This window comes from Scyliorhinus torazame, chromosome 8 (genome assembly GCF_047496885.1).
Source record: "Scyliorhinus torazame isolate Kashiwa2021f chromosome 8, sScyTor2.1, whole genome shotgun sequence".
In the NCBI taxonomy this organism is placed as follows: domain Eukaryota; kingdom Metazoa; phylum Chordata; class Chondrichthyes; order Carcharhiniformes; family Scyliorhinidae; genus Scyliorhinus; species Scyliorhinus torazame.
In genome coordinates this window covers 63,290,970-63,309,697 of record NC_092714.1, presented here as the reverse complement: position 1 = coordinate 63,309,697, position 18,728 = coordinate 63,290,970, and the positions used below count along the sequence as shown (strand labels likewise).

At 43.5% G+C, this 18,728-nt stretch overlaps 1 protein-coding gene across 5 annotated transcripts in view; it reads left to right on the top strand.

The window, feature by feature from the left end:
- The window catches only part of tmem39a (transmembrane protein 39A), a 99,159-nt gene extending 81,196 nt beyond the window's left edge, over positions 1–17,963 (top strand). For all 5 annotated transcript variants that reach the window (XM_072513736.1, XM_072513732.1, XM_072513733.1 and 2 more), the window contains 4 exons: positions 7,340–7,667; positions 14,909–15,096; positions 16,535–16,655; positions 17,186–17,963. In XM_072513736.1, the coding sequence (XP_072369837.1) occupies positions 7,340–7,667; positions 14,909–15,096; positions 16,535–16,655; positions 17,186–17,419 (871 nt within the window). In that variant the 3' untranslated portion in view covers positions 17,420–17,963. The remainder of the gene's footprint in view (positions 1–7,339; positions 7,668–14,908; positions 15,097–16,534; positions 16,656–17,185) is intronic.
- The last annotated feature ends 765 nt before the right edge of the window (positions 17,964–18,728 follow it).

The window sequence follows — 18,728 nt, the reverse complement described above, 5'->3', positions numbered from 1 at the left end:
AAAGTGCAGGATGGAGCTTCAGAAAGCAATTAGGAGAGCAAAGATGGATGTGAGAGAGCACAGTCTGGTCAAAGTAGGGAAAATCCCAAGATATTCTCGAAGTATATCAGTGGGAAGAGGATAACCAACTTCAGAGTAGGGCTCATTAGCGACCAATGGGGAAATCTGTGGGTGGAGCCAGACTGCATTGGTAGGGTGTTGAACGAATATTTCACACCTGTCTTCACTCCAGAGAATGAGGAGGTAGATAGCTGTGTGTGTGTGTGACACTCTGTGTGTGTGACACTGTGTGTGTGTGTGACTGTGACGCTCTTGAGCTCATTGTCGTGGGGACTGACAAGGTGTTGGCAGGACCAAAAGTTGACAAGTCTCCAGGTCTGGATGACTTGTGTCCCAGGATGCTGAAGGAGGAGATTGCAGGAGCTCTGACCCAAATTTGTAATTCTCCTCTGGCCAAGGGGGAGGTGTCAGTGGTCTGGAGAACAGTTAATGTCCCACTATTTAAGAAGTGTTGTAGAGATATGTCAGGGAACTACAGACCAGCGAGTCTCTCACCAGTGGTAGGGAAACTGTTGGGAGAGAATTCTCCACTTGGAGAGGCAAGGTTTGTTCAGGAAAAGTCAGCATGACTTTGTCAGAGGGAGGTCATGCCTAATGAATTTTATTGAATTTTTTGAGCATGTGACCAGATGTGTAGCTGAGAGTAGTGTAGTTTATGTAGTTTAAATTGATTTCAACAAAGCCTTTGACAAGGTGCCACATGGGAGGCTTATAAAGAAGGCAAATGTACATGGGATACAGGGTAACTTGATTAGATGGATTCAAAATTGGCTTAGCTAGAGGAGTCAGAAGGTGATGACAGACAGCTTCTTAGTGATTGGAAGTCCATGTCCATGTATAAATGACAAAGATGACTATGTAGTGGGTGTAGTAGGATCAGTAAATTTGCGGATGACACAAAGATTGGCTGGATGGTTAACCAGTGAGTTTGAGTGATTTCGTGAGGAGAGAGGTGCTGTCCTTCCTGGGGCTGCCATCTCCGGTGTTGCAGGACCAGTTGTTGTCGGAGGACGATACAGGGATGGGAGGGTGTCAGATATCTATAAAGAATTGATGGAGAGGGTAGGCGTCCTGGTAGAGGAAATGAAGTGCAAATGGAAGGAGGAGCTGGATGGGGAGATGCGGGCTGGAAAGTGGGTAGAGGCCTTGCGGGGGTGCAAGATAGGTGTGTGGGGGGCAAATCACATCCACATGTTTTGGGCGTATCCAAAACTGATGGGGTCTGGCAGGCCGCCTTGGATGTTATGTCAAAGGTTCTGGGGGTAGGGGTGGCCCTGTATCCGGAAGTGGCTGTGTGCTAATGATAATTTACCAAAATACTAGTGATAATTTACCAAAATTCACTCGACTCTGGGGTGGTCCCGGCGGATTGGAAATTAGCAAATGAGACACCACTGTTTAAAAAAAGGAGGTAGGCAGAAAGCGGGTAATTATAAACCAGTGAGCTTAACTTCAGTAGTAGGGAAGATGCTGGAATCTATCATCAAGGAAGAAATAGCGAGGCATCTGGATGGAAATTGTCCCATTGGGCAGACGCAGCATGGGTTCATAAAGGGCAGGTCGTGCCTAACTAATTTAGTGGAAATTTTTGAGGACATTACCAGTGCGGTAGATAACGGGGAGCCAATGGATGTGGTATTTCTGGATTTCCAGAAAGCCTTTGACAAGGTGCCACACAGAAGGTTGCTGCATAAGATAAAGATGCATGGCATTAAGGGGAAAGTAGTAGCATGGATAGAGGATTGGTTAATTAATAGAAAGCAAAGAGTGGGGATTAATGGGTAAATTTCTCTGGTTGGCAATCAGTAGCTAGTGGTGTCCCTCAGGGATCAGTGTTGGGCCCACAACTGTTCACAATTTACATAGTTGATTTGGAGTTGGGGGACCAAGGGCAATGTGTCCAAGTTTGCAGACGACACTAAGATAAGTGGTAAAGCAAAAAGTGCAGAGGATACTGGAAGTCTTCAGAGGGATTTGGATAGGCTAAGTGAATGGGCTAGGGTCTGGCAGATGGAATACAATGTTGACAAATGTGAGGTTATCCATTTTGGTAGGAATAACAGCAAAAGGGATTATTATTTAAATGATAAAATATTAAAACATGCTGCTGTGCAGAGAGACCTGGGTGTGTTAGTGCATGAGTCGCAAAAAGTTGGTTTACAGGTGCAACAGGTGATTAAGAAGGCAAATGGAATTTTGACCTTCATTGCTAGAGGGATGGAGTTTAAGACTAGGGACGTTATGCTGCAATTGTATAAGGTGTTAGTGAGCCCACACCTGGAGTGTTGTGTTCAGTTTTGGTCTCCTTGAGAAAGGACGTACTGGCACTGGAGGGTGTGCAGAGGAGATTCACTAGGTTAATCCCAGAGCTGAAGGGGTTGGATTACGAGGAGAGGTTGAGTAGACTGGGACTGTACTCCCTGGAATTTAGAAGGATGAGGGGGGATCTTATAGAAACATATAAAATTATGAAGGGAATAGATAGGATAGATGCGGGCAGGCCGTTTCCACTGGCGGGTGAAAGCAGAACTAGGGGCATAGCCTCAAAATAAGGGGAAGTAGATTTAGGACTGAGTTTAGGAGGAACAAATTCACCCAAAGGGTTGTGAATCTATGGAATTCCTTGCCCAGTGAAGCAGTAGAGGCTCCTTCATTAAATGTTTTTAAGATAAAGATAGATAGTTTTTTTTAAGAATAAAGGGATTAAGGGTTACGGTGTTCGGGCCGGAAGGTGGAGCTGAGTCCACAAAAGATCAGCCATGATCTCATTGAATGGTGGAACAGGCTCGAGGGGCCAGATGGCCTACTCCTGCTTCTAGTTCTTATGTTCTTATGTACATGTGCATACGTGTGCGCCTTGTGTGGAAACAGTTCATTAATACCTTCACAGAGTGAGGGGTCAGCAAGGAGAAGATGGGATGTGGTGGGGTGTTGATATTGGGGGAGGTTGGGATTTGTGGTTGTTTGTTCAGGTTGATGTTTTGATCTTCTGATTTGTTTTGTGTATATTTGTTAAAAGCCTTCAATAAAGCTACAAAATAGTGAGGTGACTGTCTTGGGTTACAGGAGAACATAGAACATCAGTGCAGAAGGAGGCCATTCAGCCCATCGAGTCTGCACCGACCCACTTAAGCCCTCACTTCCACCCTATCCCCATAACCCAATAACCCCTCCTAACCTTTTTGGACACTAAGGGCAATTTAACATGGCCAATCCACCTAACCTGTATGTCTTTGGACTGCGGGAGGAAATCGGAGCACCCGGAGGAAACCCACGCAGACACTAGGAGAACGTGCAGACTCTGCACAGACAGTGAACCAAGCTGGAATCGAACCTGGGTCCCTGGAGCTGTGAAGACACAGTGCTAGCCACTTGTGCTACCGTGCTGCCCTCGAGGATATAGACGGGATGGTCAAATGTGTAGAAAAGTAGCAAATGGAATTTAACCCTGAAAAGTGTGAGGTGATAAACTTTGGAAGAACTATTTTGACAAGGAAGTATTCAATGAATGGCCTGGCACTGGGAAGTTCCAAGGAACAAAAGGACTTTGGCATGTTCTTTGAAGAGGCAGGACGGGGCAGCACGGTAGCTGCCCCGTCCTGCCTCTTGGGGGCAGCACGGTAGGGGTAGCTTTTAGGGGCAGCACGGTAGCACTGTGGATAGCACAATTGCTTCACAGCTCCAGGGTCCCAGGTTCGATTCCGGCTTGGGTCACTGTCTGTGCGGAGTCTGCACATCCTCCCCGTGTGTGCGTGGGTTTCCTCCGGGTGCTCCGGTTTCCTCCCACAGTCCAAAGATGTGCAGGTTAGGTGATTGGCCATGATAAATTGCCCTTAGTGTCCAAAATTGCCCTTAGTGTTGGGTGGCGTTACTGGGTTATGGGGGTAGGGTGGAGGTGTTGACCTTGGGTAGGGTGCTCTTTCCAAGAGCCTGGGCTGAATGGCCTCCTCCTGCACTGTAAATTCTATGATAATCTATGATAAGAGATAACAAATAGGTTAGACCAAGGTGAGCCAATGGATGTTATCTACCTTGACTTCCAAAAGGCCTTTGATAAGGTGCCTCACGGGAGTCTGCTGAGTAAAATAAGGGCCCATGGTATTCGAGGCAAGGTATTAACATGGATTGACGATTGGCTGTCAGGCAGAAGGCAGAGAGTTGGGATAAAAGGTTCTTTTTCGGAATGGCAACCGGTGACGAGTGGTGTCCCGCAGGGTTCAGTGTTGGGGCCACAGCTGTTCTCTTTATATATTAACGATCTAGATGACGGGACTGGGGACATTCTGGCTAAGTTTGCCGATGATACAAAGATAGGTGGAGGGGCAGGTAGTATGGAGGAGGTGGGGAGGCTGCAGAAAGATTTAGACAGTTTAGGAGAGTGGTCCAAGAAATGGCTGATGAAATTCAACGTGGGCAAGTGCGCGAGGTCTTGCACTTTGGGGAAAAAAGAATAGAGGCATGGACTATTTTCTAAACGGTGACAAAATTCATAATGCTGAAGTGCAAAGGGACTTGGGAGTCCTAGTCCAGGATTCTCTAAAGGTAAACTTGCAGGTTGAGTCTGTAATTAAGAAAGCAAATGCAATGTTGTCATTCATCTCAAGAGGCTTGGAATATAAAAGCAGGGATGTACTTCTGAAGCTTTATAAAGCATTAGTTAGGCCCCATTTAGAATACTGTGAGCAATTTTGGGCCCCACACCTCAGGAAGGACATACTGGCACTGGAGCGGGTCCAGCGGAGATTCACACGGATGATCCCAGGAATGGTAGGCCTAACATACGATGAACGTCTGATGATCCTGGGATTATATTCATTGGAGTTTAGGAGGTTGAGGGGAGATCTAATAGAAACTTACAAGATAATGAATGGCTTAGATAGGGTGGATGTAGGGAAGTTGTTTCCATTAGCAGGGGAGACTAGGACCCGGGGGCACAACCTTAGAATAAAAGGGAGTCACTTTAGAACAGAGATGAGGAGAAATTTCTTCAGCCAGAGAGTGGTGGGTCTGTGGAATTCATTGCCACAGAGGGCGGTGGAGGCCGGGACGTTGAGTGTCTTTAAGACAGAAGTTGATAAATTCTTGATTTCTCGAGGAATTAAGGGCTATGGAGAGTGAGCGGGTAAATGGAGTTGAAATCAGCCATGATTGAATGGTGGAGTAGACTCGATGGGCCGAATGGCCTTACTTCCACTCCTATGTCTTATGGTCTTATGTTTGTCTATTGATCTCTGACGGCAAAAGGGCAGGTTAATAGGGTGGTGAGAAAGGCATATGGGTCACTTGCCTTTATCAATCGAGGTATAGGTTACAAAAGCAGGGAGGTCATGTTGGAGTTATATAGACCTTTGGTGAGGCCACAGCTGGAGTGCAATTCTTGGTCACCACGTTTTAGGAAAGATATGACTGGAGAGGGTGTAGAGGTGATTCGCCAGATGTTGCCTGGGATGGAACATTTACAAGTTTGGTTAGACTTGGGTTGTTTTTGCTGGAGCAGAGAAGATTGAGGGGCGACCTCATCGAGGTGTACAAGATTATGGGGGGCATTGGCAGGGTGACTAGGAGCAGCTGTTCCCCTTAGTTAAAGGGTCTGTTATGAGGGGACGCATGGTCAAGCTGAGGGAGCAGAGGTTTACGGGGATTTTAGGGAAAACCGAGGGTGTGATGGCCTCCTGACATCCAATAGCGTTGCCATTGACCAGAAACTGAACTGGACTAGCCATATAAATACTGTGGCTTCCAGAGCAGATCAAAGGCTAGAAATTCTGCAGCGAGTTACTCCCCTCCTGACTTCCCAAAGCCTGTCCACCACCTACAAGAGTGTAATGGTTGATTGCAGCTCCAATCACACTCCAGAATCTCAACACTATCCAGGGCAATGCAGCTAACTTGATTGCAATCCCTTCCACAGACATTCAATCCCTCCACAACCTAAAAACCTTGGCAGTTGTGTGTACCATCTGCAAGATGCATTGCCGGAACTCACCAAGGCTCCTTAGGGTGCACCTCCCAAACCCACAACTACTACCATCTAGAAAGACGTGAGCAGCAGATACCTGGGAACACCATCACCTGGAAGATCCCCTCCAAGCCATACACCCTCTTGACTAAATATATCATCGTTCCTTCACCACTGTTGCTGGGTCAAAATCTTGGAATTCCCTCCTTAACAGCACTGTAGGTTAACCTACACCTCGGGGACTGTAGCAACTCCCCATCACCTTCTCAGGACCAACTAGGGATGGGCATTAAAATGTTGGCTTAGCCAGCAATGCCCACATACCACAAATGTTTTTTTTAATGGAAGTTTCCCGTGAGTGGGGTAGTTGGGGCCACCTTGGCAATGCCTGGGTGGCAGTGCCAAAGATGCTAGCCAGGCAGTGCCAAGGTACCTGCAGTCCAGGGGGACGGCCTGCCCTATCTATGACCACTGGGGAGACCCTCCGGGTGCCATCCGCCTGGTCCACGTTTGTGGGCTGAGTGGCACCCGGCTGAAGCCTCCCTGGGGATGCCAGTAGATCACTGGTTTCAAACCTACTTAAGCGGGTGCAGCCTGGTCCCACCCATTATGGTCGAGATTCTGGTCATGCCGCCTTGGGTAGATCCTGCGAGGCGTGGTGACGGCGGGAAGCCCACGGGAGGCCTCGCCTCTACTATTCACGTTGTGCTCTTGTTCCAGCACAATGCAGTCAGTAGATAGTGTCCTTTTATCCAAAAACAGTATCAGTTTCCATATGTAATCTGATTTCGACAAGACCTGTTATTAAATAATGGCCATGGAGTTTGTTGCTTCTGTACTAAATCTAGCACATGGAACAGTGGCTTGGAAGGCCAATGGGAAGAATAGGCAAAGGAAGTTGCACTGTAAAGTGCTTCCTTCCTAATTTTCATGGTCTGTACTTCACAAGTGTAGAGACTTGACATTTTGCATTCAATACTGAGGTGATGTTTGGCTTGCTTCAAACCTTTTTGGGATATCAACCCAAAGCAGCAGCCATTCTATATTATTGGCTGAGTGAACAGCAGTTAACTCTGAAATGAAAACGTAATGAGGCAAACTAGTTCAAATATGTAGCTAACACCTGAAAAGGTGTATGTTGTCGCAGTGCCACCAGTTTTCCTTGGAACAGGCTGTGAATAATGTATAAGCAATGAATGCACTATGGGCTGAGTAAATTAAATCTGTTAATTTTTTCTCTAATTACAAATGAATACTAAACAGGATTGCTACTACCTTTTTAATTTCCGTTACTGATACTGGTTTGTTCACTTTTTTCAGATTTGGTGTTTATGTGCCACTGTGTTGTTTCCACCAGGAAAATCGGACTCAACCATTGCCAGCTGAATGTGGCTTCCTGTTAAATGACCAGCTGGAAACAGTCATGGTCAGGCCAAAGGACTTCTTCACACTCCTCCGAGAATCATTCAGAGAACAGTTTAATAACCCAACATCCATCCCTGCTCACACTTGCCCTCTTTCCCCAGACCTTATTCGAAATGAGGTTGAATGTCTGAAAGCAGATTTTAATAAAAGGATAAAAGAGGTTCTCTTCAATTCCCTATTTAGTGCCTACTATGTAGCTTTTTTACCTCTTTGTTTTGTTAAGGTGAGTTTATCCGGTTTTCCTCCTCTAACACAAGTGATCTTCCTACATTGCTAAATCTGCTGAAATAGGCAGAACAGATGTTTTATATTATCTACTGTAAATCAAAATTGTGAGAGGATGAACTTTAGCAAATGGTACTGTGTTCATAGAACAAGGCTGTGCGCGCAGGGTTCCATTTTTGATGAATGGATAGGTGGAGAACTCTTTCTGGCCTGTTTTTTTTTTTTTAAACTGTCAGGCTACTCGCAAAGTTAGTTTTGTTTATTTAATTCCTACCAATTTTAATGGATTCTGCTTGCATGTGAAAATTCATAAATATGGATCTCCTCATTCTAATGGGATTCCAGGCTCCTTTCATCAGCCAAGAATCTACCTTCCCACCTGCATATAGGTCACTGTAACGTTTATGGAAAGAATTTGATCTTTTTAAATGAGCTGCTAAAAAGCTTTACACCTCAATGTAACTGCCAACCAAATCAAAGCAGGAATTGCAGAAAGCTAAATTTCAAGGTATAGATGTGTGTTTGTTATCCCGGTCAGTAATTATCTTTGGTAATTTCCATAAAGCAAGAAGAAAAATAATTGCATTTCTATTATGTTGTTCAGTACTTTAGGATATCCAAAATTCTTTACAACCAATGGAGTGCTTTTGTGTGTGGTCATGTTGTATTTGTACACAGCAAGGTTCCATATAACAGCAATGTGATACGAGGACACCAAACTGATAAATATTAGCAAAGACACCAGTGAGAACTCCCCTGCTGTTTATCAAAATCATGCCTTGGGATCTTTCATATCCACCTGAGTGCGCAGCCGGGGACTCAGTTTTATGTCTCATCATCCAAAAGACTACATCTCTGCTGGTGTAGCACTCTCGACAGCCTATATTATGTACTTATTTTGATGTGGGACTTGAACGTCTTTGATTCGTCAAGAATGCTACCAACAAGTCAAAACCGTACACAAACATCATTTTACTGTCTGAGCCAAGTGTCTGGTAGCATCAATACCAATCCAGGATTATTATAGTTAGAGTAGGGAAAATAGTCTCCACAGATGGCAATCAACTGCTGCAAACGTGGTTTGAACAAAAATTTAGCTTTGTGACCTTGTCATATAAGTAATTGGAAGTTTAACTAGCTAAACATATTGGGTGTTTGTGTTCAAAGTCTTTATCCTGGCTCCAGTTTGGACTACATTTCTGAAGCACATGTAATTTTACATTTGAAACTCTGCAAAACACTTGCTTTTAAATGAGTAAAACAAAAGTAACCAACAAGGAAGCTTGGAATAATTTGTGTAGAAAGTGCTATCCATTCCATTTTAATGGTGATAAAAGAAGTAGAAATGTCAAAACAAAACAGCACCTCCCTTAAAGGACAGAGAAACCCAGAGACAGCCAAGCCATCTTAGGCTTCTATTTTTCTATGTAGATTCAAGTAAAATACTTTGCAAAAATGAATGTCCATATGATATGATACTGGAGCAACAATTTTAACATCCAGCTGCCTGTCTCAATATATTATCTCAACTTTCCTAAATTAGCACATTGATTCTCCGGACTACTAAAGGGCACCTTCGTTCAGTCTTTTCTTTAAATTTCTATTTTCTCTCCATCTCCTGAAGCTAGTATTCTAATTTGCAGTATAATTCCGAACTATGATAGCCTTTTAGTACTTGCATAGTCTTGTGTATGGTTTGTCAGGAAATGATGGTAGGTTTGTTGACTTAGGGGGTACAGTTTTGGGCTCCTTCCCTTAAGGAAGGATAGACTTGCCTTAGAGGGAGTCCAACAAACGTTCAGTAGACTGCTTCCTGGAAAGAGGAGTTTGGCCTCTTGAGAAGTTGAGTAGACGTAGAACTTAGGTTTTGAAGAATGAGAGGTGACCTAATTGAACCATATCAAATTCGTAAGGGCTTGACGGGGTATATGCTAGGACAGGCTTGTCCAAGGCCTGGCCTGCCAATTCCTCTTGGTAATGGTTCAACTTTAAAACGTCCTGGAAAGAATTTCAAAAAATGCTCAGTGCCTGCTCAGCCAAATGCAGGCTGATTTCTCTGTGGTGCTGGGGCAAAAGAAACCAGCAGCTTGAGTAGATAAATTCATACAATCATATTTTCTGTTGCAATTTTCTGCTGTTGGTGTGCTGTGGGAAAGACTGTGCACATATGCATTTGATGTTTGTCAAATAATTTTGTTTGCTGTAAGAAGGGCGAGACTTCCAAGTTTGCTCTATGTATAATCATACAGTACAGAAGAGGCTCTTCGATCCATCAAGCATGCACTGACCAAAAAAACTGCTCTAATTTACACTAATACCACTTCCCAGCATTTGGCCCATAGCCTTGAATGTTAAGTGCTCAATCAAGTACTTTTCAAGTATGTGACGTTTCCTGCCTCAACTACCCTCCCAGGCAGTACATTACAGATTCCCACCACCTTCTGGGTGAAAAAACTTTTTCTCCAAATCCCCACCAAACCTCCTGCCTTTCATCTTAAAATTATGCCCCCTTGTTATTGACTCTTCAACTAAGGGAAACAGCTGCTTCCTATATACCCCTCATAATCTTCTACACCTCAATCAGGTCCCCCCTCAGCCTTCTCTGCTCCAAAGAAAACCACCTGTGTTTATCCAGCCTAAAATGCTCCATCACAGGCAACATCCTGGTGTATGTCCTCTGCACCCTCTCGTGCAATCTCATTCTTCCTATAGTCTGGTACCAGTACTGAACACAGTTCTCCAGCTGTGGCCTAACCAATGTCCTGTATAACAACAACATAACCTCCCTGCTTTTCTAATCTATGCCACGACTAATATGGGCTTGTCCTGTATGTCTTAACTACCATATTCAGCTGTCTTGCCGCCTTCAGGAATCCTACGGACAAGCGCCCCAAGATTCCTCTCCTCCCTGAGCTTCCTAGTGGCCTGCCATTCATTACATACTCCCTTGTGTTATTCCTTCCAAAGTGCATCACTTCACACTTTTCCAGGTTAAATTCCATCTGCTACTGACCTGCCCATCTGAACCAATCCACCGTTATCAAAGAACAAAGAAATGTACAGCACAGGAACAGGCCCTTCGGCCCTCCAAGCCCGTGCCGACCATACTGCCCGACTAAACTACAATCTTCTACACTTCCTGGGTCCGTATCCTTCTATTCCCATCCTATTCATATATTTGTCAAGATGCCCCTTAAATGTCCCTATCGTCCCTGCTTCCACTACCTCCTCCGGTAGTGAGTTCCAGGCACCCACTACCCTCTGCGTAAAAAACTTGCCTCGTACATCTACTCTAAACTTTGCCCCTCTCACCTTAAACCTATGCCCCCTAGTAATTGACCCCTCTACCCTGGGGAAAAGCCTCTGACTATCCACTCTGTCTATGCCCCTCATAATTTTGTATACCTCTATCAGGTCGCCCCTCAACCTCCTTCGTTCCAGTGAGAACAAACCGAGTTTATTCAATCGCTCCTCATAGCTTATGCCCTCCATACCAGGCAACATTCTGGTAAATCTCTTCTGCACCCTCTCTAAAGCCTCCACATCCTTCTGGTAGTGTGGCGACCAGAATTGAACACTATACTCCAAGTGTGGCCTAACTAAGGTTCTATACAGCTGCAACATGACTTGCCAATTCTTATACTCAATGCCCCGGCCAATGAAGGCAAGCATGCCGTATGCCTTCTTGACTACCTTCTCCACCTGTGTTGCCCCTTTCAATGACCTGTGGACCTGTACTCCTAGATCTCTTTGACTTTCAATACTCTTGAGGGTTCTACCATTCACTGTATATTCCCTACCTGCATTAGCCCTTCCAAAATGCATTACCTCACATTTGTCCAGATTAAACTCCATCTGCCATCTCTCCGCCCAAGTCTCCAGACAATCTAAATCCTGCTGTATCCTCAGACAGTCCTCATCGCTATCTGCAATTCCACCAACCTTTGTGTCGTCTGCAAACTTACTAATCAGACCAGTTACATTTTCCTCCAAATCATTTATATATATTACAAAGAGCAAAGGTCCCAGCACTGATCCCTGTGGAACACCACTGGTCACAGCCCTCCAATGAGAAAAGCATCCCTCCATTGCTACCCTCTGCCTTCTATGGCCAAGCCAGTTCTGTATCCACCTTGCCAGCTCACCCCTGATCCCGTGTGACTTCACCTTTTGTACTAGTCTACCATGAGGGACCTTGACAAAGGCCTTACTGAAGTCCATATAGACAACATCTACTGCCCTACCTGCATCAATCATCTTAGTGACCTCCTCGAAAAACTCTATCAAGTTAGTGAGACACGACCTTCCCTTCACAAAACCGTGCTGCCTCTCACTAATACTATCCTCCTGTAAGCTAAGACCTTTTTCACTGTCAAACACCTGGCCAATCTTAGTGTCATCTGTAAACTTACTTATCATGACCCCCACATTTTCTTCTATATTTTTTATGTATAGCAAATTATAAGGGTCCCAGCACTAATCCCTGTGGTACGCCACTGGACACTGGCCTCCAGTCACACAAACCACTTTGTACCACCACCTTCTGTCTCCTATCACAAAGCCAATTTGGATCCAGCTTGCCACATTACCCTGGATTCCATGTGCTTTTACCTTCTTTATCAGTCTCCCATGTGGGACCTTGTCAAAGTCTTGGATGAAATCCAAATAAATTACATCAACTGCACTGACCTTGTATACACACCTGGTCACCACCTCAAAAGCGTCTAGCAAATTTGTTAGACTGACCTCTATCTGATAAAGCCATGTTGACTGTCCCTCATCAAACCTTGTCTCTCCAAGTGGAGATTAATTTTCTCCTTCAGAATTTTCTCCCAATAGTTTCTCTACCACTGATGTGAGACTCACTGGTTTGTAATTCCCAAGCTTATCTCTACCACTTTTCTTGAAAAGTGGAACCACATTATCTGTCCTCTGGTACCTCCTGTGGCCAAAGAGGAATTAAGTCCTGGCCCCAGTAGTTTCCTCCCTTGTCTCCTACAGCAGCCTGGGATACAAATCATCTGGACCTGGGAATTTGTCCACTCTTCAGCCCGCCAAAACCTCCAGTACCTCGTTCCCTGTTCCCTATGTCAAACTACTCAAGAACCTCCCAGTCCCTCTGTCTGAATTCTGTACTCGTTTAATACCCTACCAATGTCTGACTTGATGCACAGATTACCCCATTGGTCCTTAATGGGTCCTACTCTTGCTCTGATTATCCTCTTACCCGTGATTTACTTATGGAATATCTTGGGATTTTCCCTCATCTTTCTTGCCGGTGCTTTTTCATGCCCCTTCTTTGCTCTCCTAATTATGTATTTGAGCCCCCCCCCCCACACACACACTTTCTGTATTCCATAAGGTCCAATGTAAATTTGCTCCCTTTGTAGCTGTTAAAAGCCCCTCTTTTTTCCTTTCTATTCAGTCCTAGACACCCAGGGTTCTCTGGACATTTGCTCCTACATTTCACCCTAAAGAGAACATGTTGGACCTGTACTCTTGCCAATTCCATTTTGAATTAAGGGCAGCACAGTAGCACAAGTGGCTAGCACTGTGGCTTCACAGCGCCAGGGTCCCAGGTTCGATTCCCTGCTGGGTCACTGTGCGGAGTCTGCACGTTCTACTCGTGTCTGCGTGGGTTTCCTCTGGGTGCTCCGGTTTCCTCCCACAGTCCAAAGACGTGCATGTTAGGTGGATTGGCCATGATAAATTGCCATTCGTAACCAAAAAGGTTAGGGGAGGTTGTTGAGTTACAGGGATAAAGTGGAAGTGAGGGCTTAAGTGGGTCGGTGCAGACTCGATGGGCCGAATGACCTCCTGCATTGAATGTTCTATGTACGAATACCCCCCCTTCCCACTGTTTTGTTGTATATTTACCCAGAAGTAACGGTAGAACAGTGGTTAGCACTGTTCCAGGTTCACAGCTCCAGGGTCCCAGGTTCGATTCCCGGCCACTGTCTGTGTGGAGTCTTCACGTTCTCCCTGTGTCTGCGTGGGTTTCCTCCGGGTGCTCCGGTTTCCTCCCACAAGTCCTGAGGTAATTTGGACATTCTGAATTCTCCCTCCGTGCCGGAATGTGGCGACTAGGGACTTTTCACAGTAACTTCATTGCAGCGTTAATGTAAGCCTACTTGTGACACTGATTTTTTTAAAATAAAGTAGCTGTCCCATTCTACATTGGCCAGATCCTGCCTTAGTTTAATAAAATCGGACTCTTTTCTCTTTCTCCCCCCCCCCCCCCCCCAAAATCCAAAACCCTTTTTTGAAGGCCATCATTTTCCTTTTCCAAGACAAATTTAAAACATAGTGTCGTTATCACTAAATTGCTCCCCCACTGCTACTTTGAACACCTGTTGGCCTTCCCAGAACTAGGGCCAGCACCTTCAATATGTTGATATAAAAATCTCTTTTAAATGCATTTGAAGGAATCTGCTCTCTTTAAACCCTTTACAGTGTGACTTCCCAATTAATGTTGGGAAAGTTTAACTCTCCTAATTTTATTGTTTTTACATACCTCTGAATTATCTACTCCTCTAATGCCTGCTGATTGTTTGGTGGTCTATAATACACTGCCAGCAGTGTGACTACCTCGTTTTTATTCCTAAACTCTACCCACAAAGCCTCATTAGAAGACCCTTCCAAGATATTGTCCCTCCTTACTGCAGTAACAGGTGCCTTAATTAATAATGCAACATCACCTAATTTACACCCTCCCCTGTCCTGCTTGAAGATCCTACATCTCAGAATGTTGAGCTGCTGGTCCTGCCCCTCCCTCAACCGCGTCTGGCAACATCACAACTGCACGTGTTAATACACGCTCTCAACTAGTCTGTCTTGCCTATGATACTCCTAGCATTAAAGTAGAAGGCATCCAGCCTCGCCTTACTCCCTTGGAACTCAACATGCTGTGTCCCTATTGCATAAACGGTGTTCCTTCTCTCCCCCCCCCCCCCCCCCCCCAGGCCAAACTAGTTTAAATCCCTCCCAACAGCACAAGTATACCTTTCAGCACAATAAGATTTGTTGCTATTATATGCAATATTAGAATTAATATATGATCAAATGTTCTAATTATTTTGCTTTCTTAGCCATTGTTTCTCAAATTTTGCTACAACTGTTCCACTAAATAAGTAACTGCCAGAAAATGTTAAAGTTGCTGCCTAAACATTTAGCTGTTCAGAGTTGTTCTTGAAGCACTGATGGTTAAAACTTCTCTTTGTTTCTTTCTCTCTCTTGCAGAGTACACAGTACTATGACATGCGGTGGTCCTGTGAACATCTCATAATGGTTTGGGTTAATGCCTTTGTGATGCTGATGAGCCAGTTGCTGCCACCCAGATATTGTGACCTACTCCATAAATCAGCTGCTCACTTGGGGAAATGGCAGAAGATGGAACATGGTTCATACAGTAACACACCTCAACACATGCAAGTTATTTTTATTTAGTTCCACTTAGATAACCTGGCTAAAGTATCACGCACCAATCGAAAACATTAAACTGGCCAGAAAGTGCCTTCATGATTAATTCTGGCAGATTTGTGGACTAGTATCATTAAACCAATGTCAGTGGCATCATGCTACTTTAAAATAAATTTCCAGGCAAGCCTATCTGCATGGATTTGGCAAGTAAAATCTGGCACGTATATAGACAGATTTAATTTTGAGGATCACTGAGACACCATGGATATTGTAACTTTTCTGTTTATGGTGGCCTTCATGTTAATATTTAAAAGCATGGCTGTTAACAGCCCATGTATTACAGTTTAAGCAGAAAACTACAATCTTCTATAGTGCACAATACATTACACATAAAGACCATGTTTTAAACACTGATTCTCTACAGTATAGTAGGCAATTCACTGGGTAGAATTTGATTACATTTGTTATTTGGAGAGCAACAGAAAGTAAGATGGCAGATTCATTTTAATATGTCTGAAGTTTAACTAAGTTAGTTAGCCAAATAAGATCTTTTATTCAGCTTGTCTAAAGGACTTTAGGAATAATTAGCTGGAAATCTGAGAAATAACCTGAAAATCTTTGAAATACTCAGGTCTGGTAACATCTGTGGAGAAAACACCAATTAACATTTCTGAACTGAAAGATGGTAGAAATAAGGGGCTTTTACATCTGGTTCAAAGCCAAATAAAAGGTGGATGGATGTCATGGAAGGAAAAGAAGAGGATAGAAGGCTAAGGTTGCACTGGTCTTTGAGTACAATTTGCCAGAAATGGGTCAAACCAATGCTAAATATCGTGGCATTTCAAGTGTAAATTAACCTCGATACAAATCAAGGTTTTGCAATGGACTGTATACACAACTGGCTACCCCAGATCAAATTAATCCCCATGGCACGTTTCCACTCGTTGTGCCCATTTATGAGACTTGGGGAGGCTCTGAAAGTTAGTCTGTCATTTTTAGATGAAAGAACACTAATTTTCAAAGCATTTGACTTGATTTAAACTTGCTTACGCTGATTAATAGACACCAATAAATTGTTCTGTTTAGTTTTTGTTTTGTTCTCGGTTCTTTAAAATTGAACTACCAGCCACTGATTAAAAATGCTTTTAGTAATGAAGCCACTTTTAGCTGGGTTAATCAGACTGCACAAAATTCTCCCCCTTATTTGCATCAAGAATGACCTTTTTTGAAAACATTTATTTAGGTTCTAAAATGCTGCCCAATTGTGCTGGTTCATAGCAGATTTTGTATTTGGTGATATGCAACAAGTGTGCAGAAACTTGAGCGAGAAAAAACTTGCATCAAAACTAGCAATATTTATGCCCAGAGCACTAATTGCACCCAGGTGGAAACTTCAGGGCATTATGTTACAGTATATTATATAAATCCATTTAATTTTCCCCTCAGATGGTCTGAAACAACAATTTGGCCACAGGGTGTGCTGGTACGACACAATCGATGCCTTTATAAAGCTGTAGGACCTTATAATGTAGCAGTGCCTTCCGATGTTTCACATGCCAGATTTTATGTAAGTAATTCTTGCTGCTTTTGAAGTTATTTTAATGTTTATGGGTATTTGGGGGATTAGAATGTATCATTAACTTTACACTGCAATGAGATCAACATTAGGCCACATGGGGAGGATTTGCTGCTGCTGGGAGACTGGCAACATGCCTCAAAGACTATCGTCTGGTGGCCTTGTGGAAGGCAAAAGATGCATTAAGTTTACAATTAAGCACTGCTGAAATACACTATCACCCAGTCCCAAGGCCTAACTGCTTAACGGAGATCTTAATTCCCCCTTTTTTCTGTGTTCAGATATTTGTTGCCAGAGGCTTGTAGCTTGAGGAGTGCCACTCCACATCAAGCATGGCTGACCAATTGAATTCTGGTTGAGTGACTTGCATACTTGCAAGTTGATTTAAGCACTTTGTGTTGCCTGGAGTTTTTTTCTCCCAGTCCACATTATATCACATTGTTTTTCTGACACCGCTACATTAGATCACTTTTACACAGATGGAGCAGAATTGATTATTTTCCTGATTTTGTTTTTTGCAGTTTTTGTTCCATAAACCATTACGGATCTTGAATCTCCTCATCCTGATAGAAGGCAGCGTAGTGCTGTATCAACTATATTCTCTGCTTCGGTCAGAAAAATGGAACCATATACTTTCCTTGGCTTTGATACTGTTTTGTAATTACTATGTCTTATTTAAACTTCTAAGGGACCGGATTGTGCTGGGCAAAGCATATGCTTATCCTCTGGGTACCATTGGACTAAAATCTCATTAGTCTAACACAAAAGAGGGAGTGGGGAAAGGATTTAGAGAAATTATTTTGATACCGTTTCTATTTTTCATGCAGTGTTTAAATATTTAAAATATTTTATATTTTATATACTTGGATATTTTGAAGACCTATTGTTCTTTGCATAAGCCAGTTGTATTTTTCATCTACTTAGCAACTTCAAAAGCTAAGTGTGCGCTTTGCTCCATATGACAAGTGCCATTTATAATCGCAATAATCAACACGTGTAGTATTGATCAGAGGAATAAAGGATGAAATGAGAAGGTTTAGTTTTCTTTGCTTTACGTTGTCACCTTGAATGAAGAGGTTTTTAGGCCATTGATGTCTAAACAATTAGATGAATGGAACGGTTGTGTTCATGGTAAATGGTCACATTTGCTGATAATTGTTCAAATGTGTGAACGTGGTTTAATAAGTGGGGGTTTAGAAGATGCTGCTTGTGACTGAAACCCATTCTTCAATTATGATATTGTTTACATGATCTCACCTCTTCAAAAGAAAATCTTCAATAAAAAAAGAACATTCCTAATTTGTTTTTTAAAAATCTATTTATTCATTAGATTTAATTTGCTGGGCTTTGTGCAAATAAATTGGGGTGGACAAGAATCAGAATTTACAGTAGAGAAGGAGATCATTTGAGTCTACACTGTCCCGTGAATGGGCACCCTACCTAAGCCCACACCTTCACCTTATCCCTGTAACCCAGCAACCTCACCTAACTTTTGGACACTACGGGGCAATTTAGTGTGATCAATCCACCTAACCCATACATCTTTGGACTGTGGGAGGAAACCGGAGCACCCAGAGGAAACCCACACAGACACTGGGAGAACAAGTCGACTCTGCACAGACAGTGACCCAAGCCAGGAATCGCACCCGGATCCCTGACGTTGTAAAGCAACAGTGCTAACCAATGTGCTACCGTGCCACCCCTTGTATAAAGCCATCAGTTCCTATTATAGCGTCTCAAGTTTCTTCTGTAAGTAAAGAAGAAGAAAGCTGTTGTCTTGCTACAGACTTGGCTTTTACTGGAACCATGTTGAAGTCTACAGTACAGAGCACATGTTTAGCTTTTGTTTATTTAGTCAAAAAGCATCATTAGTGCCTCAGTGCAGAAGCATCTGTTTAACCTGTATTTCAGCAATGTATTACGAGATGATGGTCATTTAGATAACAAATTTCTGAATTCCAGTTTCATATTTAGAAGAATGAAGAAACATGTCTTTCAACAAAGCCAGCAGTATTGTTTTTTTAAAATTGGTTGATGGGATGTGGGCGTCACTGGTCGGGCCAG